At 42.0% G+C, this 21,283-nt stretch overlaps 1 protein-coding gene across 3 annotated transcripts in view; it reads left to right on the forward strand.

The window, feature by feature from the left end:
* The window catches only part of fam221a (family with sequence similarity 221 member A), a 57,406-nt gene extending 37,126 nt beyond the window's left edge, over positions 1-20,280 (forward strand). For 2 of the 3 annotated variants that reach the window (XM_078538909.1, XM_078538908.1), the window contains exons 5-7: positions 12,008-12,118; positions 14,781-14,866; positions 19,964-20,280. In XM_078538909.1, the coding sequence (XP_078395035.1) occupies positions 12,008-12,118; positions 14,781-14,866; positions 19,964-20,062 (296 nt within the window). In that variant the 3' untranslated portion in view covers positions 20,063-20,280. The remainder of the gene's footprint in view (positions 1-12,007; positions 12,119-14,780; positions 14,867-19,963) is intronic. The other variant, XM_078538911.1, reaches the window with a different exon arrangement.
* The last annotated feature ends 1,003 nt before the right edge of the window (positions 20,281-21,283 follow it).

Genomic DNA, 21,283 nt, shown 5'->3' on the forward strand with positions numbered 1-21,283 from the left:
CATTTAGTAAATGCCCATCTCTATCTTTTTTAGATTCAAAATGGATCACCTCACTTTACCTACATTGAAATTCATTTGACGCAGTTTTGCCCATTAATTTAACCCATCGATATCTCTTTGTAATGTTATGCTCCCATCTACACTGCTTTGTAAAGCTGCCTAATTTTGTGTCATCATGGATTTGGATTTGTGGCTTTCCATCCTATCCACTAAGTTATTCATAAATACAGTGAATATTTGCGGGCCCACCATGATTCTTGGTAGGACACCACTATTCACATTCTGCCAATTAGAGTACCTGCCCATTATTCCTACTCCGTCTCCTGTCTCTCAGCCAATTACCGGACTAGTTAATAATTTGCCTTCAATTCCGACACTCCTATGCACAACAGAAGCTGCAGGATCCCATTGCTGACAGATCCAGTAATTCTCACATGGGAGTTTAAAGTTCAGGTTGCAAAAACTACTGCCAAGCTGAACACAATTCTAGTTAATTTGCAATGTCCTGGCACCAGGCGGTTAAATTTTAGTGAACAGGGATGCTGTTTAGGATGCTTGGGTAGTTGCTATCATTTTCCTAAATGTGTTATGTTTACAGGTCAAGGCAGCACACAACCACCAAGAAAGGATAGTTAGCCATGCTTAGTAGCTCATTTACTATAAGGAAATGGCATTGGCCTTTTTTCGTGCAATTTTTTTGAGGATTGCCAAAGGTAATTTTAAAGCATGATGGCACCATTCAGCTGGCCTTTTATTGTTAACCTTCCTCTCTCGATCCTTACGGCAGTAGCTAAACTGCTAAGCAGATACATGATGCACAAAATACCTTACCCCTGTTTGAAGACATTGTCTTGGGGATGCATTGTTAATTGACTTTCTTTACTGTAAGTTCTTCCCCAGACAAGGAAAGAACAAGTGGCATTGTGGATCCTGGCACATCATAGCAGCTTGTGTCAAGCTCCCCACTACCTGGCATTTTGCACCATCACAGATACCAGCGCATTGGAAAATGTAGAGACTGTGTTTGAGAAAGTTGCACTGAGTGATTTTGGTCCACTCTCAAATTCTGCTCCTTATTCAATTGATGTAGCACCACATGAGCAATCAAAGGGATTCCCATCTTCCTGCTTTGTTCGCTGCAACTTATATTGTAGCAGCAATTGATGGTACTTCAGGAATTTCTTGATAACCAAACTGAAGGCTTAAGCATGAAGTCCTAAGTACACAAGGGAAAAAAATGTCAGTTTTTTTTGTAGAAGCATGCTCACTGAGGGGGTAAAAGCCTACAGATCAGCACTAACAGAAACACAAGTAACTTGTTTTAAGGATTAGTCCAAAAGAGATCGGTCTCACTGAGATGTTAGTTCCTCACTATCTCTGCCACTGAAGGTGGGCAAAGGTAATGTTTTTGCAGTCTGCCTGTAAACATATATCTCAAAAACTAATGGACACTTTTAGCGAAGCTTGAAACACAAATATGGTATGGCCTAAGGAAGAACTGATTAAGTTTGGTGAAGCTGTGGATCCGGATCTAGATCCTGGAATTTTTTAAAAGACCTGTTACTTTGGGAGATAGAGCGAATTGACTTTTTTTAAAAGAATGTTGTGGGTTTTATTTAGAATTTTGTTGATTGGTTTAGACTGCTGTGGTGCAATTTGTCACAGCTATCAAAACGTGAGCAGATTTTTCAGAGTAGGTTTCTTGATGTGGATTGGCCTGAAGCCTCGTTTAGATGGAGGCTCTTAATAAAAAGATTTCTTTCTTCAGCTTTGAAGTTACAAAGCATCAACTAGGCAGGGAAAATCCTTAAGGAAGAGATGTGTCATTGTAATAACTTTGAGTTAGCACAGCGTGCCGGAGGTATGAGCTCTACTGAGTGTCCTCTTCACTTGTTTCAATATGGATTAAGCAGAAACTTGCACAAGGTCATTAATAAGCATGGAATCTCATTTTAATAATTATTAAATGTGTTTTTTTAAATGTATTTATGGGATGTGGGTGTCACTGGCTGGACCAGCATTTATTGCCCATCCCTAATTGTCCTTGAAAAGGTGATGGTGAGCTGCCTTCTTGAACCGCTGCAGTCCCTGTGAGTAGGTAAATTCATGGTGCTGCTGGGGAGGGAGTTCCACGATTTTGACCCAGTGACAGTGAAGGAACGGCGATATATTTCCAAGTCAGGATGATGTATGGCTTGGAGGGGAACTTCCAGGTGGTGGTGTTTTCATGCATCTGCTGCCCTTGCTCCTCTAGATGGTAGTGGTCATGAGTTTGGAAGGCCTAAGGAACCTTGGTGAGTCCTGCAGTGCATCTTGTAGATGGTACACACTGTGCATCCTGTAGATGGTACACACTGTGCATCCGTGATGGAGGGAACGAATGTTTGTGGATGGGGTGCTAATCAAGAGTGCTGCTGTGTCCTGGATGGTGTTGAGTTTCTTGAGCATTGTTGGAGCTGCACTCATCCAGACAAGTGGAGAGTATTCCATCACACTCCTGACTTGTGCCTTGTAAATAGTGGATAGGCTTTGGGATATCAGGAGATGAGTTACTTGCCACAGGATTCCTAGCCTCTGACATGCTCTTGTAGCCACAGTATTTATGTGGCTAATCCAGTTCAGTTTCTGGTCAAGGGTAATTCCCAGGATGTTGATAGTGGGGGATTCAGCGATGGTAATGCCATTGAATGTCAAAGGGTGATGGTTAGATTCTCTCTTGTTGGAGATGGTCAATGCCCAGCACTTGTGTGGTGCAAATGTTACTTGCCACTTGTCAATCCAAGCCTGGATATTGTCCAGACCTTGCAGCATTTGGACATGGACCGCTTCAGTTTCTGAAGGGTTGCGCATGGTGCTGAACATTGTGTAACCATCAGCAAACATCCCCACTTCTGACCTTATGTTGGAAAGAAGGTTATTGATGAAGGAGCTGAAGATGGTTGGGCTTAGGACACTACCCTGAGGAACTCCTGCAGTGATGCCCTGGAGCTGAGATGACTGACTTCCAATAACAACAACCATCTTCCTTTGTGCTAGGTATGACTCCAACCAGTGGAGAGTTTCCCCCCTGATTCCTATTAACTCCAGTTTTGCTGGGGCTCCTTGATGCCTCACTCTGTCAAATGCTGCATTGATGTCAAGGGCAGTCGTTCTCACCTCACCCCTGGAGTTCCGCTCTTTTCTCCATGTTTGAACCGAGGCTGCAATGAGGTCAGGAGCTGAGTGGTTCTGGCAGAACCCAAACTGAGCAACAGTAAACAGCTTATTTCTAAGCAAATGCCACTTGATAGCACTGTTGATGACCCCTTCTGTCACTTTACTGATGATTGACAGTAGACTGTTGAGATGATAATTGGCCAGGCTAGATTTGTCCTGGTTTTTGTGGATGGGACATACCTGGCAATTTTCCACATTTCCGGGTAGATGCCAGTGTTGTAGCTGTATTGGAACAATTTGGCTAGCATCGCGGCAAGTTTTGGAGCACAGGCCTTCAGCACTATTGCCAGAATGTTGTCAGGGCCCATAGTCTTTGCAATATCAGAGCCTTCAGCCATTTCTTGATATCATGTGGAATGAATCGAATTGGTTGAAGACTGGCATCTGTGATGCTGGGGACCTCTAGAAGATGGATTATCCACTTGGCACTTCAGCTGAAGATTGTTGCAAATGCTTCGGCCTTGACTTTGGCATTGAAGACAGAAAATTGGCAAGTGACTCTGAAAACAGAAGAAGCAAAGATTAAAAAGTTTACAGCACAGGAATTTGGTAATGCTAAAAGATATTTATTTAAATGCAAGGAGTATAGCAAACAAAGCCAATGAGCTGAGGGCACAGATACATAGCAGCATGACATCATTGCTATAACGGAAATATGGCTTAAGGAGGGACAAAAATGGCAGCTCAACATCCCTGGATATAGGGTTTTCTGCCAGGATAGAAAGGGGGCTAAAAAGGTATGGGTGTAGCATTATTGGTTAAAGACTCAATTACAGTTGTTGAGAAGGGATGATATACTAAATGAATCACCAAATGAGGCCATATGGGTTGAGCTCAGAAATAAAAAAAGGACAGTCAAACTACTAGGAGTGTACTGTAGACCTCCAAATAGTGAGGGGGGGGATAGAAGAGCCAATGTGTAGGCAAATTTTTAAGTGCAAAAACGATAGGGCAAATAATAGTTGGGGACTTCAACTACCCTAATATCAACGGGGAAACGAACAGTGTAATAGGCACAGACGGCACAAATTCTTGAACTGCATTCAACAGAACCTTTTCAGCCAACATGTAGCAAGCCCAATGAGAGAGGGTGCAATTTTAGATTTAGTCTTAACAAATGAAGTTGGGCAACTGGATGAGGTAGCAGTGGGTGACCATTTTGGAGATAGTGACTATAATACAGTTGGGTTTAGCATAATTATGGAAAAGAATAAAGAAAACAGGAGTAAAAATCCTAAATTGGGGAAAGACAAATTTTACAAAGCTGAGAGGTGATCTGGTGAAAGTGGACTGGTTACAGGTACTTGAAGGGAAATCGGCGACAGACCAGTGGGAGGCATTCAAAAGAGAGATTCTATGGGCATAGTGTGGACATGTCCTCACAAAGAGAAAAGGCAGTAGAGCCCTCTGGTTAACTAGAAGCATACAGCGTAAGATAAAGCAGGAAAAGAAATCTTATGACAGTCACAAAAAACTTAACCCTGCAGAATGCCTAGAGGAGTATAGAAAGTACAGAGGTGAAGTAAAAAAGGTGATTAGGAAGGTAAAGAGAGGATATGAATAAATATTGTCAGGTAAAATCAAAGAAAACCCAAAAATGTTTTACCAGTACATTAAGAGCAAGAGAATAGCTAAGAAAAGGTAAGGGCCTAGCAGAGATGTACATGGCAACTTGTGCACTGATGCTGAAGATGTGGGCAGTATTCTCAATGAGTACTTTCTCTCTGTCTTCACTAAGGAGAGGGATGATGCCGACATTCTGGTTAAAGAGGAGGAGTGTAAAGTATTAGATACAATAAGCATAGTGAGAGGGGATGTACTGGAGGGACTGACATCCTTGAAGGTGGATAAAGCACCAGGGCTGAATGGATTGTATCCCAGGCTGTTAAAGGAAGACAGGGAGGAAATAGTGGATGCTTCAAGGATCATTTTCCAATCCTCACTAGTTACAGGTGAGGTATCAGAGGACTGGAGGTCTGCGAACGTTGTACCATTATTTAAAAAGGGTGTAAGAGATAGGCCAAATAATTATAGACCGGTCAGCCTGACTTCGTTGGTTAGCAAATTATTAGAATCAATTCTGAGAGGCAGGATAAACTGTCACTTAGAAAGGAACAGATTAATCAGGGATAGTCAGCATGATTTTGTTAGGGGAAGATCGTGTCTTACCAATGTAATCAAATTTTTTTAGGAATTAACAAGGAGGATTGATGATGGTAGTGCAGTGGATGTTGTCTACATGGATTTTAGTAAGATATTTGACAGGGTCCCACATGGCGGACTGGTCAGAAAAGTAAAAGCCCATGCGATACAGGGGAATGTGGTGAGTTGGATCCAAAATTGGTTCTGCAACAGGGAACAAAGGGTGATGGTTGATGGATGTTTTTGCGAATGGAAAACGGTTTCCAGTGGCGTTCCACGGGGCTCAGTGGAGTCCCTTAGTGTCTGTTTTATATATTAATGATTTAGACTTAAATGTGGGTGGCATGATTGTGAGATTTGCAGATGACACAGAAATTGGCTGTGTAGCTGATAGTGAAAAGGATAGACGTTGCCTCCAGGATTATATCAATGGTTTGGCTGAGTGGACGGCAGATGGAATTCAATCCAGAGAATCCAGAGAAGTGTGAGGTAATGCATTTGAGGAGGGCAAACAAAGCTAGGGAATACACAACAAATGGGAGGATTTTGGGAAGGGTAGAGGAAGTGAGAGACCTTGGCATGCATGTCCACAGGTTCCTGAAGGTGGCAGGACAGGTGGATAAGGTATAGAATACAAAAACAGGAATGTAATAATGGAACTGTATAAAATGCTGGTTAGGCTTTAGCTGGAATTTTGTGTACAGTTCTGGTTGTTCATTACAGGAAGGACATAATAGCTCTGGAGAGAATGGTGCAGAGGAAATTTATAAGAATGTTGCGAGGGCTTGAAAATTGCAGCTATGAGGTAAGATTGGATAGGCTGGGGTTGTTTTCCTTGGAACTGAGGAGGCTGAGGAGTGATCTGATTGAGGTGTACAAGATTATATGGAGCTTGGATAGAGTAGACTGTTTTCCCTAGCGGAGAGGACAAATACCAGCGGGCACAGATTTAAGGCGATTGGAAGAAGGGTTAGAGGGGACATAAGAAAATCTTCTTCAGCTAGAGGGTGGGGGGTGCTTGAAATTCGCTGCCTGGTTTGATGGTGGACGCAGAAATCCTCAACTTACTTAGAAGATACCTGGATCTGCATCTAAAGTGCTGTAACCTGCAAGGCTACGGACCGGGTGCTGGAAGGTGGGATTAGAACGGGAAGCTAGTTTTTTATTCTTTCCTTTTTGGCTGACGCAGACACAATGGCCTCTTTCTGTGCCATAACTTTTCTATGGTTCTATGGTTCTCTGATCACTGGTTGTTGGATCGCTTAGCTCTGTCTATCACATGCTGCTTATGCTCTTTGGCACGCAAGTGCCCTGTGTTGTGGCTTCACCAGGTTGACACCTCATTTCTAGATATGCTTGGTGCTGCTCCTGGCATGCCTCCTGCACTCTTCATTGTACAAGAGTTGATTCCCTTGGCCTGGTGGTAATGGTAGAGTGGGGGATATGCCAGGCCATGAGCTTACAGGTTGTGGTCGAGTACAATTCTGCTGCTCCTGATGACCCACAGCACCTCATGGATGCCCAGTCTTGAGTTGCTAGATCTGTTTGAAATCTATCCCATTTAGCACAGCGGTAGTGCCACACAACATGATGGAGGGTATCCTCAGTGTGAAGATGGGACTTTGTCTCCAAAAGGACTATGCGGTCATTACTTCTACCGATAGTGTCATGGACAGATGCATCTGTGGCAGGCAGATGGTGAGGATGAGGTCAAGTATGATTTTCCCTCTTGTTGGTTCCCTCACTACCTCCCGCAGAACCAGTCTAGCAGCTACGTCCTTTAGGACTCGGCCAGCAGTGGTGCTACCAAGCTATTCTCGGTGTTGGCCATTGAAGTCCCCCACCCATAGTACATTCTGTGCCCTTGCCACCCTCGGTGCTTCCTCCAAGTGGTGTATGACATGGAGGAGTTCTGGTTCATCAGGTGAGTGGGAAAGTGGTGGTGGGGAGGGCAATACATGGTAATCAGCAGTAGGTTTGGCTTGCTTCCTGTGCAATTTTCTCCCTTAACATCCAACCTCTCCACTGCCCACCTCTCAAAAAAAAAAATCAGATGTACAGAATTGTGCATGCAAAGCTGGGAATGTAATTTCCTGACCAATGCCTGACAGTAGCAAGACTTCATGGCAAAGGTGGAGCCTTATAAAATCTGGCCTTACAAATCAGAATGGTCACCATCAGGTGTAACCAAAATCTTCAAAACCAATTTGATAGATTTTATAAGTGAAAATGTAGAAAAATAGCTCTACTTAAAGACAGCTGCTAGCATTCAAGAAGAAGAAAGGAAATCTACTATCCTTATCCTGTCTGGTCTTCATGCAACTCCAGACCTACAGAAAAGTGGTTGACTCTTAACTGCCCTTTGAAATGACCTAATAAGTGGTATCAAGCACTTACAAAAAAGTCAAGAATAGAATAAACTATATGGACTGCTGGCAGTGTCCCATGGACCTTGCAAAGGCATTCTCACTAGCATTTGGGGATTTGCCTCAAAATTAGGAGAGCTGTCCCACAGACTAATCAAGCAACATCCATATATAGTCATATCCACCAAATTATACCTTACAGCCAATGTCCCAGACTCATCCATTAGCAACCCAGGGTATGTCCTGTCCCTCCGTAGGACAGACCACCAGATATGGTGGCACAGTGGTATACAACCAGGAGAGAATGGCTGCGAGACTCCTTAACTTTGATTCTGGATCCTATGAAGTTCCGTGGCATCAGGTCAATCGAGGGCAAGGGAACGTCTTGCTGATTACTGTGTACCACTCTAACTCAGCTGGTGAATCACTAATCCTTCATGTTGGACACCACTAGCAAGAAGCAGGGGATGGCTGGGGTGCAGAATGTACACTGCCGAGGGTTGGGGGGGACTTCAATGGCAATCAGCAAGATTGGCTTTGTAGCATTTCTACTGACTGAGTCCTGAAGGAGCTATCTGCCAAACTGGGCCTGAGTCAGGTGTGAGAGAATCATCAAGAGAGAAAAAGCTAATACACCTTGCCCTCACCAAGCTACCCATCGTAGATGCATCCATCCGTGACACTACTGGTAGGAGTGACCACCACACAGTCCTTGTGGAAACAAAGTCTTCACACAGAGGATACCCTTCATCGTGTGTGGCACTATCACCGTGATAAATGGGTTAGATTTAGAACGGAGCTAGCAGCTCAAAACTGGGCATCCACAAAGCACTATGGGCCATCAGCAGCAGCAGAATTGTATTCAATCACCATCTGTAATCTCTTGACCTGGCACATCCCTCACTCACCATCACCATCAAGCTAAGGAATCAACCCTGGTTCAATGAGGATTGCAGGAGAGCATAAAAGCAAAAAACTGCGGATGCTGGAAATCCAAAACAAAAACAAAAATAAAAATACCTGGAAAAACTCAGCAGGTCTGACAGCATCTGCGGAGAGGAATACAGTTAACGTTTCGAGTCCGTATGACTCGTCAACAGAACTAAGGAAAAAAAAAAATTGGGGAAACCCAGTACACCCATGCAAAAGACAAAGCTGAAGCTTTTGCAACCATCTTCAGCCAAATGTACCATCACAAATGTCAGTCTTTAGTAAACTCCATTCACTCCACATGATATCAAGAAATGGGTTCAGGCATTGGACACAGCAAAGGCTATGGGCCCTGACAACATCCTGGCTGAAGCACTGAAGATGACTTGTGATCCAGAACTAATCGCACCCACTAGCCAAGCTGTTCCAGTTGTGTTGGTCCGAGTTGAGTGCAATGCCTGACTTGGCGGCTGCGACGAAGGGCGGTGCGTCCTGCAAGGCGTCGAAACAGTCACTGATTAAAGTCACCAAGAAGCCGCCAAAGAAGCGGAGAAAATCTTGCAAGCAGAGCTCTTCCATTTACGTGTACAAGATGCTGACCCAGGTCCACCCTTCCACCAGGATCTCGTCCAAGGCCATGAGCGTTATGAATTCCTTCATTGTCGACATTTTCGAGCGCATCGCCTCTGAGGCGTCGCACCTCATTCACTACAACAACCGCCGCCCCATCTCGGCCCAGGAGATCCAGAGCGCCGTCCGCCTCATGCTGCCAGGGGAACTGGCCAAACACGCCGTCTCCGAAGGCACCAAAGCGGTCACCAAATACACCAACTCCGTTTAGGAAGACAATTCTAAAGATTATAAAAAAAAAATAACAGCTACAATGCTGGCATCTACCTGACACTGTGGAATATTGCCGAGGTATGTCCTGACCACAAAAAGCAGGACAAATCTAATCCAACCAATTACTGCCCCATCAGCCTACTCTCAATCATCATCAAAGTGATGGAAGGTGTCATTGACAGTACAATCAAGTGGCGCTGACTGAAATGTGATGATGGCTTTTTTACCTCTACTACCCTTTCACACAATGTGTTCCAGACCCCTGCAACCCTCTGGGTGAAAAAAATCCTCCTTAACTCCCCTTTAATCCTTTTGCCAATTATTTTAAACCTATGGCCCCTGGTTATTGACCTCTGCACTAAGGAAACTAAGTCCTTCCTATCCACTCTATCTTGGTCCCTCATAATTTTATACACCTCAATTAAATTTCCCCTCAGCCTCCCTGTTCCAAAGAAAACAACTCTAGCCTATCAAATCTTTCCTCACTGCTACATTCTCCATTCCTGACGTTATTCTTGTAAACCTCCTTTGTACCCATCTAATTTGATTACACCCTTTCTGTAATGCAGTGACCAGGACTGTACACTGTACTCTATCTGTGGACCAAATAGTGTTTTATACAGTTCTAGCACAACCTCCCTGCTCTCATGTTCTATGCCAACTCATAAAGGAAACTGTTCCTTAGGCCCTCTTAACCACTTTACCCACTTATCCCACCTAGGTGGATATGCACTCCAAGGTCCCTCTGCTCTTCTCCTACCATTTATGATGCATTCCTTTGCTTGGCTTGACCTCTCTGAATGTATTACCTCATACTTCTTCAGACTGAATTCCATTTGTCACTTCCATGCTAACTTGACCAGTCCATTGATATCTTCCTGGAGTCTAAAACTTCCTTCTTCTCTATCAACCACACAACCAATTTTGATCATCTACAAACATTTTAATCATATCCCCTACATTTAAGTCTAAATCATTGGTAAATACTACGAAAAGCAAGGGACCGAGCACTGAATGACATGGAACCCCAATAGAAACAGCCTTTCAGCTGCATAAACATCAGCCGACCATTACTCTTTGCTTCCTGCCACTGAGCCAATTTTGGATTCAAATTTTCACCTGCCCTTGGATGCAATGAGTTCCTACTTATCTGATCAGATGGCCATGTGGGACCTTGTCACAAGACCAGCTAAAATCCATGTAGACTACATCAAATGCATTACCCTCATCAACCCTCCTTTTTACCTTAAAAAATTCAATCAGATTAGCTAGACATGACCTTCCCTTAACAAATCTATGCTGACTGTTCTTGAATAATCTGTGACTTTCTATATGACAATTAATACAGTCCCTCAGAATCTTTTCCAACAATTTGCTCACCATTAAGGTTAGGCTAACTGGCTTGTAATTATTCAGTCTATCCTTCCTCCATTTTTGAACAATGATACAACATTATCAGTCCTCCAGTTCTTTCTTTTGCGTCACCGCAAAGCTCCTGATCTTGAACATCTACATTGAGAAAGAGCCAAGTTTTGGATTGTCATGAGGAGAGAGGAGAAAGTAATAAGTGGGTACATACAACATCCGCAGCTTCTAAGTCAGAAGAGATTGACGGAAAAGGGAGAAGTGGGATGAGTGAAGGTGGATTAAGTATACGGATACACTCATCACCGATCACATTCACCCAGCCGATGTACAGGGCCTCAGTGATGTTGCTTCCCATGATGGCCAGAACTGTTTCCTCCATGGGGGTAAAGTTTGCAAGTGTGCTTGTGCACCTCTAGTTCTTTGGTGCTTCCTGCTGTCATTTGCCACATTTTCCTACAAGAAAGACCAATGTGTGTCAGTGAATGTCCAGCAATATGTTTCGGCAATGGGATAGTCAGGGTAGAATAGCTAGCTGCCAGTGTGTACGAGCTGTGAGTTGTGGTGTGAGACTTGTAATAGTGTTATGTATGTGTGAAGGTGAAGTAAAGCATATGAATGTTCGGGTTGACTAAGGATTGATAGAGATTTTTGGTAGATGGGTGATGCGGGTGTAGTAAGTTGAGCAGTGGATCAGACAAGTAGTGCAGCTTGACATCTCATATGAGATCATTTAACCTTCTTCCCGTACTACATTCAGATTCTAGGAGCAACATCCTGTGTGGAAGGCCTTCTCCAGGATACTTTTCTTGTTTTCCATCTCTTCTATCAAGGCCCCCAGAGCCATTCCAACCACTTCTTGAAACCATAACGTACCTCCCCTTCAAGAGGTGCAGGCTACCTAAAGTAGCACTTTCTACTCACGATGTCAAGCCCCTTGGTGATCGGTGCAGCCAAGACAAACCCCCACTGTTCATTGGCTGCATGCAGCAGTCACGTAAAACAACAGGCAAGCCTGCAACACAATTGGGCATGGGTTAATTCCACAGCATAACTTCAGTGCCTGTTTTCAGGTCTTATCCAATTTAACTCCCTAGATGCTTATTCAAGTCTTTGTTCATAAAGTGAAGTATTCATTCTTTCAGGGGCACCAAGCAATGAAATTCTTGATGCACCTTCTACTTCAATGGACCACCCTTTTCTGAGAGCTTATGGACCACAAATGGATGCAGTAAATGCTGGACAGTCTCCAGATGGTAAGAAATAAAATAAAAGACAATTGCACAATTTCAAATTATTTTAATTATTGAAAATTGTGTATTTTTTGTGAGGTTACATGAAATTACCTTTTTTATACACTACAGGATTTCACGTGCATTAGTGAACAGAATTAATCTAAATGTAACTTATAGCTTTGCACACTTCATATTGATGTTGTCATAATGAATGTTTCAATAAATTAATAAATACTGTTTACGACAGCCTGTATTATTTTAATTTTCTTTCATACAAGTAAGAATTGTAGCTCAGTTAAATTATATGTTCTTACCGGTTTGTGCAAAATCTCTCGTGAAATCTGCTTAAAGTGGAACTCAAGCAGTTCAAAGCTCTCTATTCCAGAATTCTATTTTCAGATAGACAAAATTTGATGTTGATATAATTACTGAATTGCAAGAATGGCACACTTGAAACTTTAGCCAGGAAGAGAGGACTGAAGAGAGGAAATAGAGTGGGAGGAGAAGGTATGGAGAAAACAATAAGTGGGGAGAAAGGCGGAGAGGGAGGCAAGAAGAGGTGATGCAGGAAAATAAAAAAAGGATGTGGGGAGAGAGGGGAGGCAAGAGGAAGAGGTAGGGAGTGTCATGGGATCTTTTACATCAACCTCTGATAATGCAACACTCCTTCAATAATGGTCTTAATGTGTCAGCCTGGCATATGTGCTCAGATCCAAAATGGGGTTTGAACCACAACTTATGACTAAAAGACAAGAGTGCTGTCAGGCCTCTATGGAAAAGGAGGAAGCAGTGCTGAAAATAGCAGTATTTCCCCTCAGAAAATTTTCACTTTTAATATATAAAATACTCCTCCTTGACTCTTATTTAAGTGGAAAGACATTTTTAAAAATCCAAAAGGTACAGAGTTTAACAACTTGCTTTTATATAGTGCAAAAAAAAATTAACATAACAAAACTTCCCAAAAACCTAACAAGAGTGTTCATAATAAAAACGTTCTTGACATTGAGTAACAAGCTAGATTTTAAAGGAGGTGAGGTGGAGAGAGCAAAAGACTTAGGGAGGGAATTTCAGAGTTTAGGGCCAAGGCAGCTGAAAGCTGAAGGCAGCCAATGATGGAGTGATTAAATCAGGGATGTGCAAGAGGCCAGAACTGAAGGGTTATAAGGCTGCAGGAGGTTGAAGAGGGCATGGAGGATTTTGAAAACAAGGATCACCGAGGCATGGATGATGATTTCAGCAGAATATGAGTTGAGGCAGGGTCAGAGTCAGGCAATGTTACAGAGGTGGAAGTAAGCAGTCTTGGCGATGGAGTGCATATGTGGTCGGATGTTCATCTCAGGATCAAAGACAACACCTAGGTTGCAATTAGCACCTAGGTCTGGCTCAGCTTCTTAGAGTTTCCAGGATGGAAACAGTAGTCAGGGAATGGCAGGGACCAATGACAGTGGCTTCACTCTTCCTGATATTTGCTGGAGGATATTTCAGGTCATTCAATATTGGGTGTTGGAGAAGCAGCGTGACACATCAGAGACAGTGGAGGAATCAAGAGAGTGGTGGTGAGATAGAGCGGAGTGCGGTCAGTATATATGGAATTTGATGTTGCATTTTCAGATGATATCACCAAGGAGTAGCATGTAGATGGAGAATGGAAGGGGGCCAAGGATAGTTCCCTGTGCGACTGCAGAGGTAATGGTGCAGCTGTGGGAAGGGTTACAAGGTGATTCAATAGATCAGATTGGAGCCAGGCAAGGGCAGTCCCATCTTGCTGGATGACGGCATTGGAGAAGGATGGTGTGGTCAGCTGCATCGAAGATTGCAGGTGGGTTGAAAAAAGGTGAGGAGGGAGAGTTTACCATAGTCACAGTCACACAGAATGTCATTTGTGACTTTGATAAGGGCCATTTCAGTATTTTGGCAGGTGTGGACCCCATCATTGGAGGGTATCAAACTTGCCACCCTCCCATCCCTTACCTTGTCCCAGGACCTGATCCAGAGTGCTCCCCACCCAGTTGGAAGCCAAGCCTGTCAATCAGGCTGACTTCCGGACAGGGGACCTATCAGGGCCAAAAGACAAGTAAAACTTTATGAATGAGGGGAAATCTGGAGTTTCTGTTCAAAATTTCATCTCCCCCATCAACACCCCACCCCACCCCCCCCACCCCAACTCTGCCTACGTAAGCCAGAGGCTTGCCAGGCCCACTTGTGTTCTTGTGGAGCATGAGCATAATAAATTGCTAGGTGACATGTTTAAAAAAAAGAAAAAAGCACACGGACAAAATTTACATTATGTCAATATAAATATTTATTTGTAAAAAGAAATAAAGATCTTTTAATACATAAAATATAATAGAACATACTTGGGGGAAAAATATTGTTCTACTCTGCTCACAGTCAATCCACAGCAAATTCCTGGTTCTTCCAAATACTAAATTACACTGCCGCAAATAGTAATAATCTATAACAAACATTTCTGAACAGCTATAATTGTATCACTTCTTTTCCCTTCTTTTCTCAAATCTTCTTAGTGTTGAAAGATGTATGCAGCTTTCAACTTAACATAATTTTGCACCAAAGATACTCAAATATTTATACCCAATATAAAATCTCTACAAATTAAACTATTCATGTTGTTGAATATGTGAATGAATAACTTTATTTCATAAACTTTCTGGTATCTCTGCAGATGTTTATGGTTTAAGTCGATTCGCTCACCTTCCCACAGCTGAGGAACGAGACATGGCTTACTTTGAAAGCCGTTACCAAGAACGGGTATGGTCACATCAGTCTAGTAAATACAAAAAGAACCTATGAAGTATTTCATTGAGTAGCAATATCATTTTTTTGAATAGCTTTTCTAAAATGCAAATTTATTCTTTTATTGGAGACAAAGAGCAGCTAAGGGTGACAAACAGTAGTGGCTACAAAAGAGGGGTATGAAAAGAAACTTGCAAAGGAAATGAAAATTAACACAGCTTTTACAATTAGGAAAAAAGATAGTGGTTAAGAGCAATGTGGGTCCTTTAAAAACTGACAATGATGATATAAATTAAAATAAGGAACTGGGGAACATATTAAATAATTACTCTGCATCAGTATTTACAGTAGAGTAAAAGGACAACATGGTGGACATTGTAAGGAAACTGGTGTTGAAACAGGAATTCACTAAAATTTAACAAGTTAATCAAATTAACAGTAATTAAGTAAATAATGCCATTAAAGGTGACAAATCCCCAGGACCAGATGGTTTTCATTTGGGTATGTTAAAGGAGGTAGGTGAGAACATTGCAAAAGCCCTAACTATAAACTTCCAAAGTTCTCTCCATTCAGGAACCATTCTTTTAGATTGGAAAGTTGCATATCAGTTCGTTATTTAAGAAAGGTGAGAACGTGAAATCAGGGAATTCTAGTACAGCCTGTTGTTGGGAAATTCCTAGAATCTATAATTAAAGCTAGAGTGATTGAACAGTATGAAAATTTTCAGCTGGTCAGGGAAAGCCTGCATGGACTTGTACAGGATAGGTCAAATCTGATTCAATTTTTTAAAGAGGTGACTGAGGTATCAGACAGGGGAATGTCTATGAGTGTTATTATGGACTTCCAGAAGGTATTTGATAAAGTCCCGACTGTTAGCTAAAGTTGAAGCTTATGGAATTGAGGGCAAATTATTAGCCTGGTTATGCAATTGGCTGAGTTCCAGGAGAAGAGAAATAGTGGCCAAGTACTCTAATTGGCTGGATGTGACAAGTGACATCCTACAGGGATCTATGCTGGGACTTTAACTATGCATTTTATTTATTAACAACATAGATGACAGGATAGAGTGCTATATATTTAAGATTGCTGATGATGCAAAGATAGGCAGCATTGTAAGCAGTGTAGATCGTACAAAACAATACCAATAGATTCAGCAAATGGATTTCGATATGGGAAATTGGGAAGTCTTCCACCATGGACCTAAAAAGGATAGATCGTAGTACTTTCTAAATGGTGAAAAGTTAGAAGCACTTGAGGTCCAAAGAAACTTAGATGTCCATACACCGATTTTAAAAAAATGGACAGGTGCAAAAAATAATCAAAAGGCTAAGGAAATGCTGGCCTTTATAGCTAGAGACTAGTATACAAAGAGGTAGAAGTCATGCTGCAACTATATAAAGACCACACCTGGAGTATTGTGTTCAATTCTGGGCAGCACACCTTAGGAAGTATATATTGGCCTTGGAGAAAATACAATGTAGATTTACCAGAATGTTATCTGGGCTCTAAGAGTTAAACTACAAGCAGAGACTACACAAACTACAGTTGTATTTCCTGGAATTTAGAAGATTTAAAGGTATTCTGATCAAAGTGTTCAAGCTATTAAGGGGAACTGATAGGATATATAGAGAGAAACTATTTCCGCTGGCTGGGGAATCTAAGACAAGGGAACATAGCCTAAAAATTAAAGTTAGGCTTTTCGGAGTGAAATTAGGAAACACTTTCACATGCAAAGGATGGTAGAAATTTGGAACTTCCTTCCGAAAAAAGTAATTGATGTTGGATCAAATGTTAATTTTAAATACGAGGTTGATCGATTTTTTGTTAATTGAAGGAATTGAGGGATATGGGGCAAAGGTTGGAGTTAGGTTGCAGTTCAGCCATCATCTCCTTGAATGAAGGAACAACCTGAGGGACTAAATGGTCTACTCCTGTTCTTAGAATCTGATTTTTGAGAGACATGAAGGGACTTTGCCAAGAAGTCGGAACAATTCCATCCAATCTTGCATCTAAGGGCCCTGAAACATGAAAAAGATTATCTGAGTTCATATTTTTAAAGCTTTGAAGGATTTGCTGACAACCACGGATCTAAAAGATGCTTCATTACCATCCGGAAGCGCCATTGAGAGTGCAGTTTCAGAGTACTCCTTGTCATCTAGAGCTTTCATTGATGACTTGTCTATAGTGCAGGGCAACTTAGGTTGCAATATCTTTGTTTATTCTTACTTGAACAACTAGGTAATCGGAGATTATGATCAGCAGTCCTATGCTTCTTAATTACCTACAGAAATATCAGTTTAAAACTGGAGTGCTATTCTGACCCTCAATGGTCAGTTTAGGGCTCACAAGGATGGCATATACTATCAAGAAAGAAAGAAATCTTCCTGATCAAGCCTTATAGAATCATAGAAACTTACAGCACAGAAGGAGACCATTTGGTCTGTTGTACTTGTGCTGGCTTTTTAAAAGAACAGTTGTGCTTAGCCACACACCCCTTTTTTCAAATCTATAATCCTGTAAGTTTCTCATCCTCAAGTACAATCATCTCTGTCCTTTCTTGAATTTGTATATATAAATTAGATACATATAGTTGGACTAATGGGTACCACATATTTTTAAAGAGGTGGAGCTGTGTGTTCTCAGTGTCATTGTGTAAGCTCACCCAATGTCTATGGATCATATTGGCAAAGGCCTACAAGGAGACAAGGAAGAGCAGGAAACCAAGGGTCTTGGCGTGGTGGTGCTAAGCTGTGAAGAGAATATATTACAGGATATGCTAAGGTGATGATTTGATAGAAAAGATTGGAGCTAAGTGAGGGCTGTTCCAAAAAGCTAGACAATGGAGGAGAGGTATGGAGGAGGATGGTGTGCTTAATTGTGCGAAAGACTGTAGAACAATCAAGTGGAGATAATGCATCATAATTGTAGTACTAATAATTTCGTTTGTGACTTTGGTTGGGGCTGTTTCGGTGCTGTGGGAAGGAAAACTGATTGAAGGAGTTCAAATAGACAGTTGTGGAATAGATAGTTATTGAACCACCAGATAACAAGAAGAAAGAGAGGTGAGGGGGAAGTGGCAGTTTGTAAGTACAGAGGAGTTGAGGGTGAGCATGTGGTGTTGATTGATTTTGAAAAGAAGAAGGGGCAACAGCTAGCATGGAGGCCAGAAAGGAATGTTGGATGCTCAGGAGTTTCTTGGAAATGGGATCAAAGAAGAAGGTGGCTCTTATGGATAAGATGAGCTCAGAGAGGACATGGAGAGAGATGAGAGAGAAACCAGGGGAAGGATTTTTTGAATGCCAAGGTTTCCCTCCCCACCACCTGAAGAGTCAGTGGGGAATGCATCCCTGCCAATCACAGCAGCCCCACAGCATTGGAAATGGGACTTTCACACCTCATGGTGGCAGCAATGGCCAGGGCTACAAGCAGTCCCTGGATTCTAAGTTCCAGAGTCCAGGACTAGGTAAGTGTGGGGGATCTCAGGGCAGGGATAGGAGGTGAGCCCCAAGGGGAGAGGGAACACACCTTGTTGGGGGGCGGGGGGGTGGTGGCACATGTGTTGCCCGATGTGGAAAGGGGGCTGTTGAGAGAGGTGCCTTTCCCCTTTCCTGCCCAAGAGCCCTGCAGAGCTTCTCCCCTGCTCCTGAGCTCCTCCCACCAGCTTGTGGGCTTTAAGTGGCCAATAATTGGCCCTAGGCCTCGCCTACCCCGCGTAAAATTGCAGACATGTCGGGGGTCGGTGGGAGGGCGGCAAAAAGGCCACTGTCAACCTGCTGGTGGGGGACCGTAAAATTCCGCTGCAGGGAAAAATTGTAGAGAAATAGCCTATTCAATGCCAGCAACAGTTAACTTTGGTAACATATGTTGGAATCGGGTGCAGTGAGGCAGTGGTGCTCACCTATAGGGAGAGTGAATGCATGGTAAATAGAGACTGGCCAAGTTCATCTGATGTATTAAGCATCTCTACCTGTAGAGTAGTAATATTAACCTTAGAATACTTCCAACCGCATATTCAAAGAAGCTCAATGTGCATATGGCCAGACACCAAATGGTAGTGTACTCCATAAACCAGCAGAGATTTGCTCACTTTTCTGTCTGACTGTGGTCCATCTAGCTCATTGCTGAAATAAAAATATCACTTCCTTGCTAGTACAGTATCTCACAGAAATAAGCAATAAGATGACAATGATCTCAGTCACCTGACCACTACCTGCACAAATGGAAAATCCACCAGGAGGTGATCCACCATATATTTCCAGCCTGCAGATTCCAGGGACAGACCTATTTAGCTTTCTGGACAATGATCAACATCTATATTTATGCTTCAGAATGAAAGCTTGAGACTGAAAGGTCCTCCTTTTGTGGACAAAAGTTTATGCCCACTTTAATTTCCCCTACAAATACTTTTGAATTTCACCTAGTGTGGTGAAAATCATCCTGTTAAGCCCCTATTAGCTCAACTTTTAAGATGTTCTTACATCCGTGTTCTGCCCAAGAATACTGTTCCACTACCCCACAAGAGTCACTTATTTCTTGGCTGGCGAATCAGATATTTCATCCGAATCCAGGCACTTGGCCATCGACAATATTATGCATTACATATTTTAACAGTTTTTATTATGCACTACATATTTTGAATACACTATTTTATATAACTTATTTCACTTTACATAGTAACTAAACAGTATTTCAATATACTCTAAACAATTTCTAGTTGTGTATAATTTATGTCTAATTAAAGCCATGCAGTTATCACTAAAAAGGAATTTTGTGCCATTTGGAGCTAAACTAGAAAAGCACAGGTATTATAATATGTCAGAAGGTATCATGAAAATGAGTATAGATGTTGCACCTACAACTTTACGCTAAGTAGAAAGTGCTAAAAAGTTGCTTCTAGGTGCATGACAGGTCCAAGTCAAACAACAAAGTTTGCAAAGTGAAGATAATCTATAATGCCCTGTCAGAATGTGGATATGAGAATAGTTAATATTCAATCATATGACTAGATTTTAGTTGATTGTGGGTGTAATGCATTCATGCAAATTAGTTTTACCCATGGTTGTTGCAGTATTACATTTATTATGATAGATAATGCACAATCCTATATTTCAGCTCAAGATGGAAAAGGCTGCTGCTAAGCGACAGAAAAAAATTCCTGCATCTAAAGGTGAAACTTCACAAGTGCCGAAACCTTCAAGAGGACCAAAATAATGAAAGTCTTAAGAACGTACATGCATTTGAATTTGCCTTCTTACTTGCCATGTATGTAAGAACATCATTGATGTCCTTAACCCATTCTACTCCACACTGCAAACTTTCATTGTTGTCAATTTCAGAGTTGAAAATAGTTAACTGGGCCTCATCAACACATGTACCTTTGACGTTGTCATTCTGATACAAATAAACATCTTGGACGTGAAAAATGTAAATTGTTTAGAAACTTCTGCAAAGTCATTTCTGAGAAACAGATCTTTTTAGGCATTTTTACGATATTCATATATTCAGGACAAAAAATGTGCCAAAAGAATTGCTAAGTTGCTGTTTTTCATAGGTATTTGAACAATGGGCCTCATTCACATTCAATAAGAGAGGCACATCCTCATCAGTTAATAGCAGCGGGAGGATCACCCTTTTTCTTACGGCTGGAGAAGTTATGGGTAAGAAATAATGGGAAAATTTTTGGACAAAATTCAAAGATAAAATAGAAGGAAGCGTTTTGAAGCAGGATCTGCACCTGAACCATTAACTGATCTCTTCTCTCCAGTTCCCAGCTGACCTGCTGAAGGTTCTCAGCATTTTCTGTTTTTGTTTCTTAGTTCCTTTCTCAACCCAGGAGGTTCCAAATGAATTAATTTTCCACTGTAGGCATCATTATTTTGAGATACACATGGCAGCCAATTTGCACACAGCAAAATCCTACAAACTGCAATGAGATACATGACCAGATAATCTGTTTTGGTGACGTTGGTTAAGAGATAAATGTTGACCAAGATACTAGAACTCACCTGCTCTTCTTTGAACTGTTTTTTTTAGCATCAACAACAACCACGTGCAAATATGTAGCACCTTCAAAGGAGAAAAACTGTAGCAAGGCACTTCACAGAGCTGTGATAAAAAAATTGACAATTCAAGGAAGCAGATATGTGGAGGGGTGACAAAAAGCTTGTTTAAAAATAGGTGTTTTAAGAAGGACCTAAAAGGAGGGGAGAGGCAGGGAATTGCAGGGCATGGGATCTGTGCAGCAGAAGCTACCACTAATAAATGATGGGACAAATGGGTGGCGGTTGGAGAGTTGCACAAGAGGTCAGTGTCAGAAGACTGGAGCGTCTGAGGGGAGGGTGGGAGTTGTTGGGCTCGAGGGTAGGGTCAGCTATGTCTATGAAGGGATTTAGCCATGAACATTTTAAATTTAAGACATTGAGGGACTGGGAA

The sequence above is a fragment of the Cetorhinus maximus genome, chromosome 3, assembly GCF_964194155.1.
Source record: "Cetorhinus maximus chromosome 3, sCetMax3.hap1.1, whole genome shotgun sequence".
Lineage (NCBI taxonomy): Eukaryota > Metazoa > Chordata > Chondrichthyes > Lamniformes > Cetorhinidae > Cetorhinus > Cetorhinus maximus.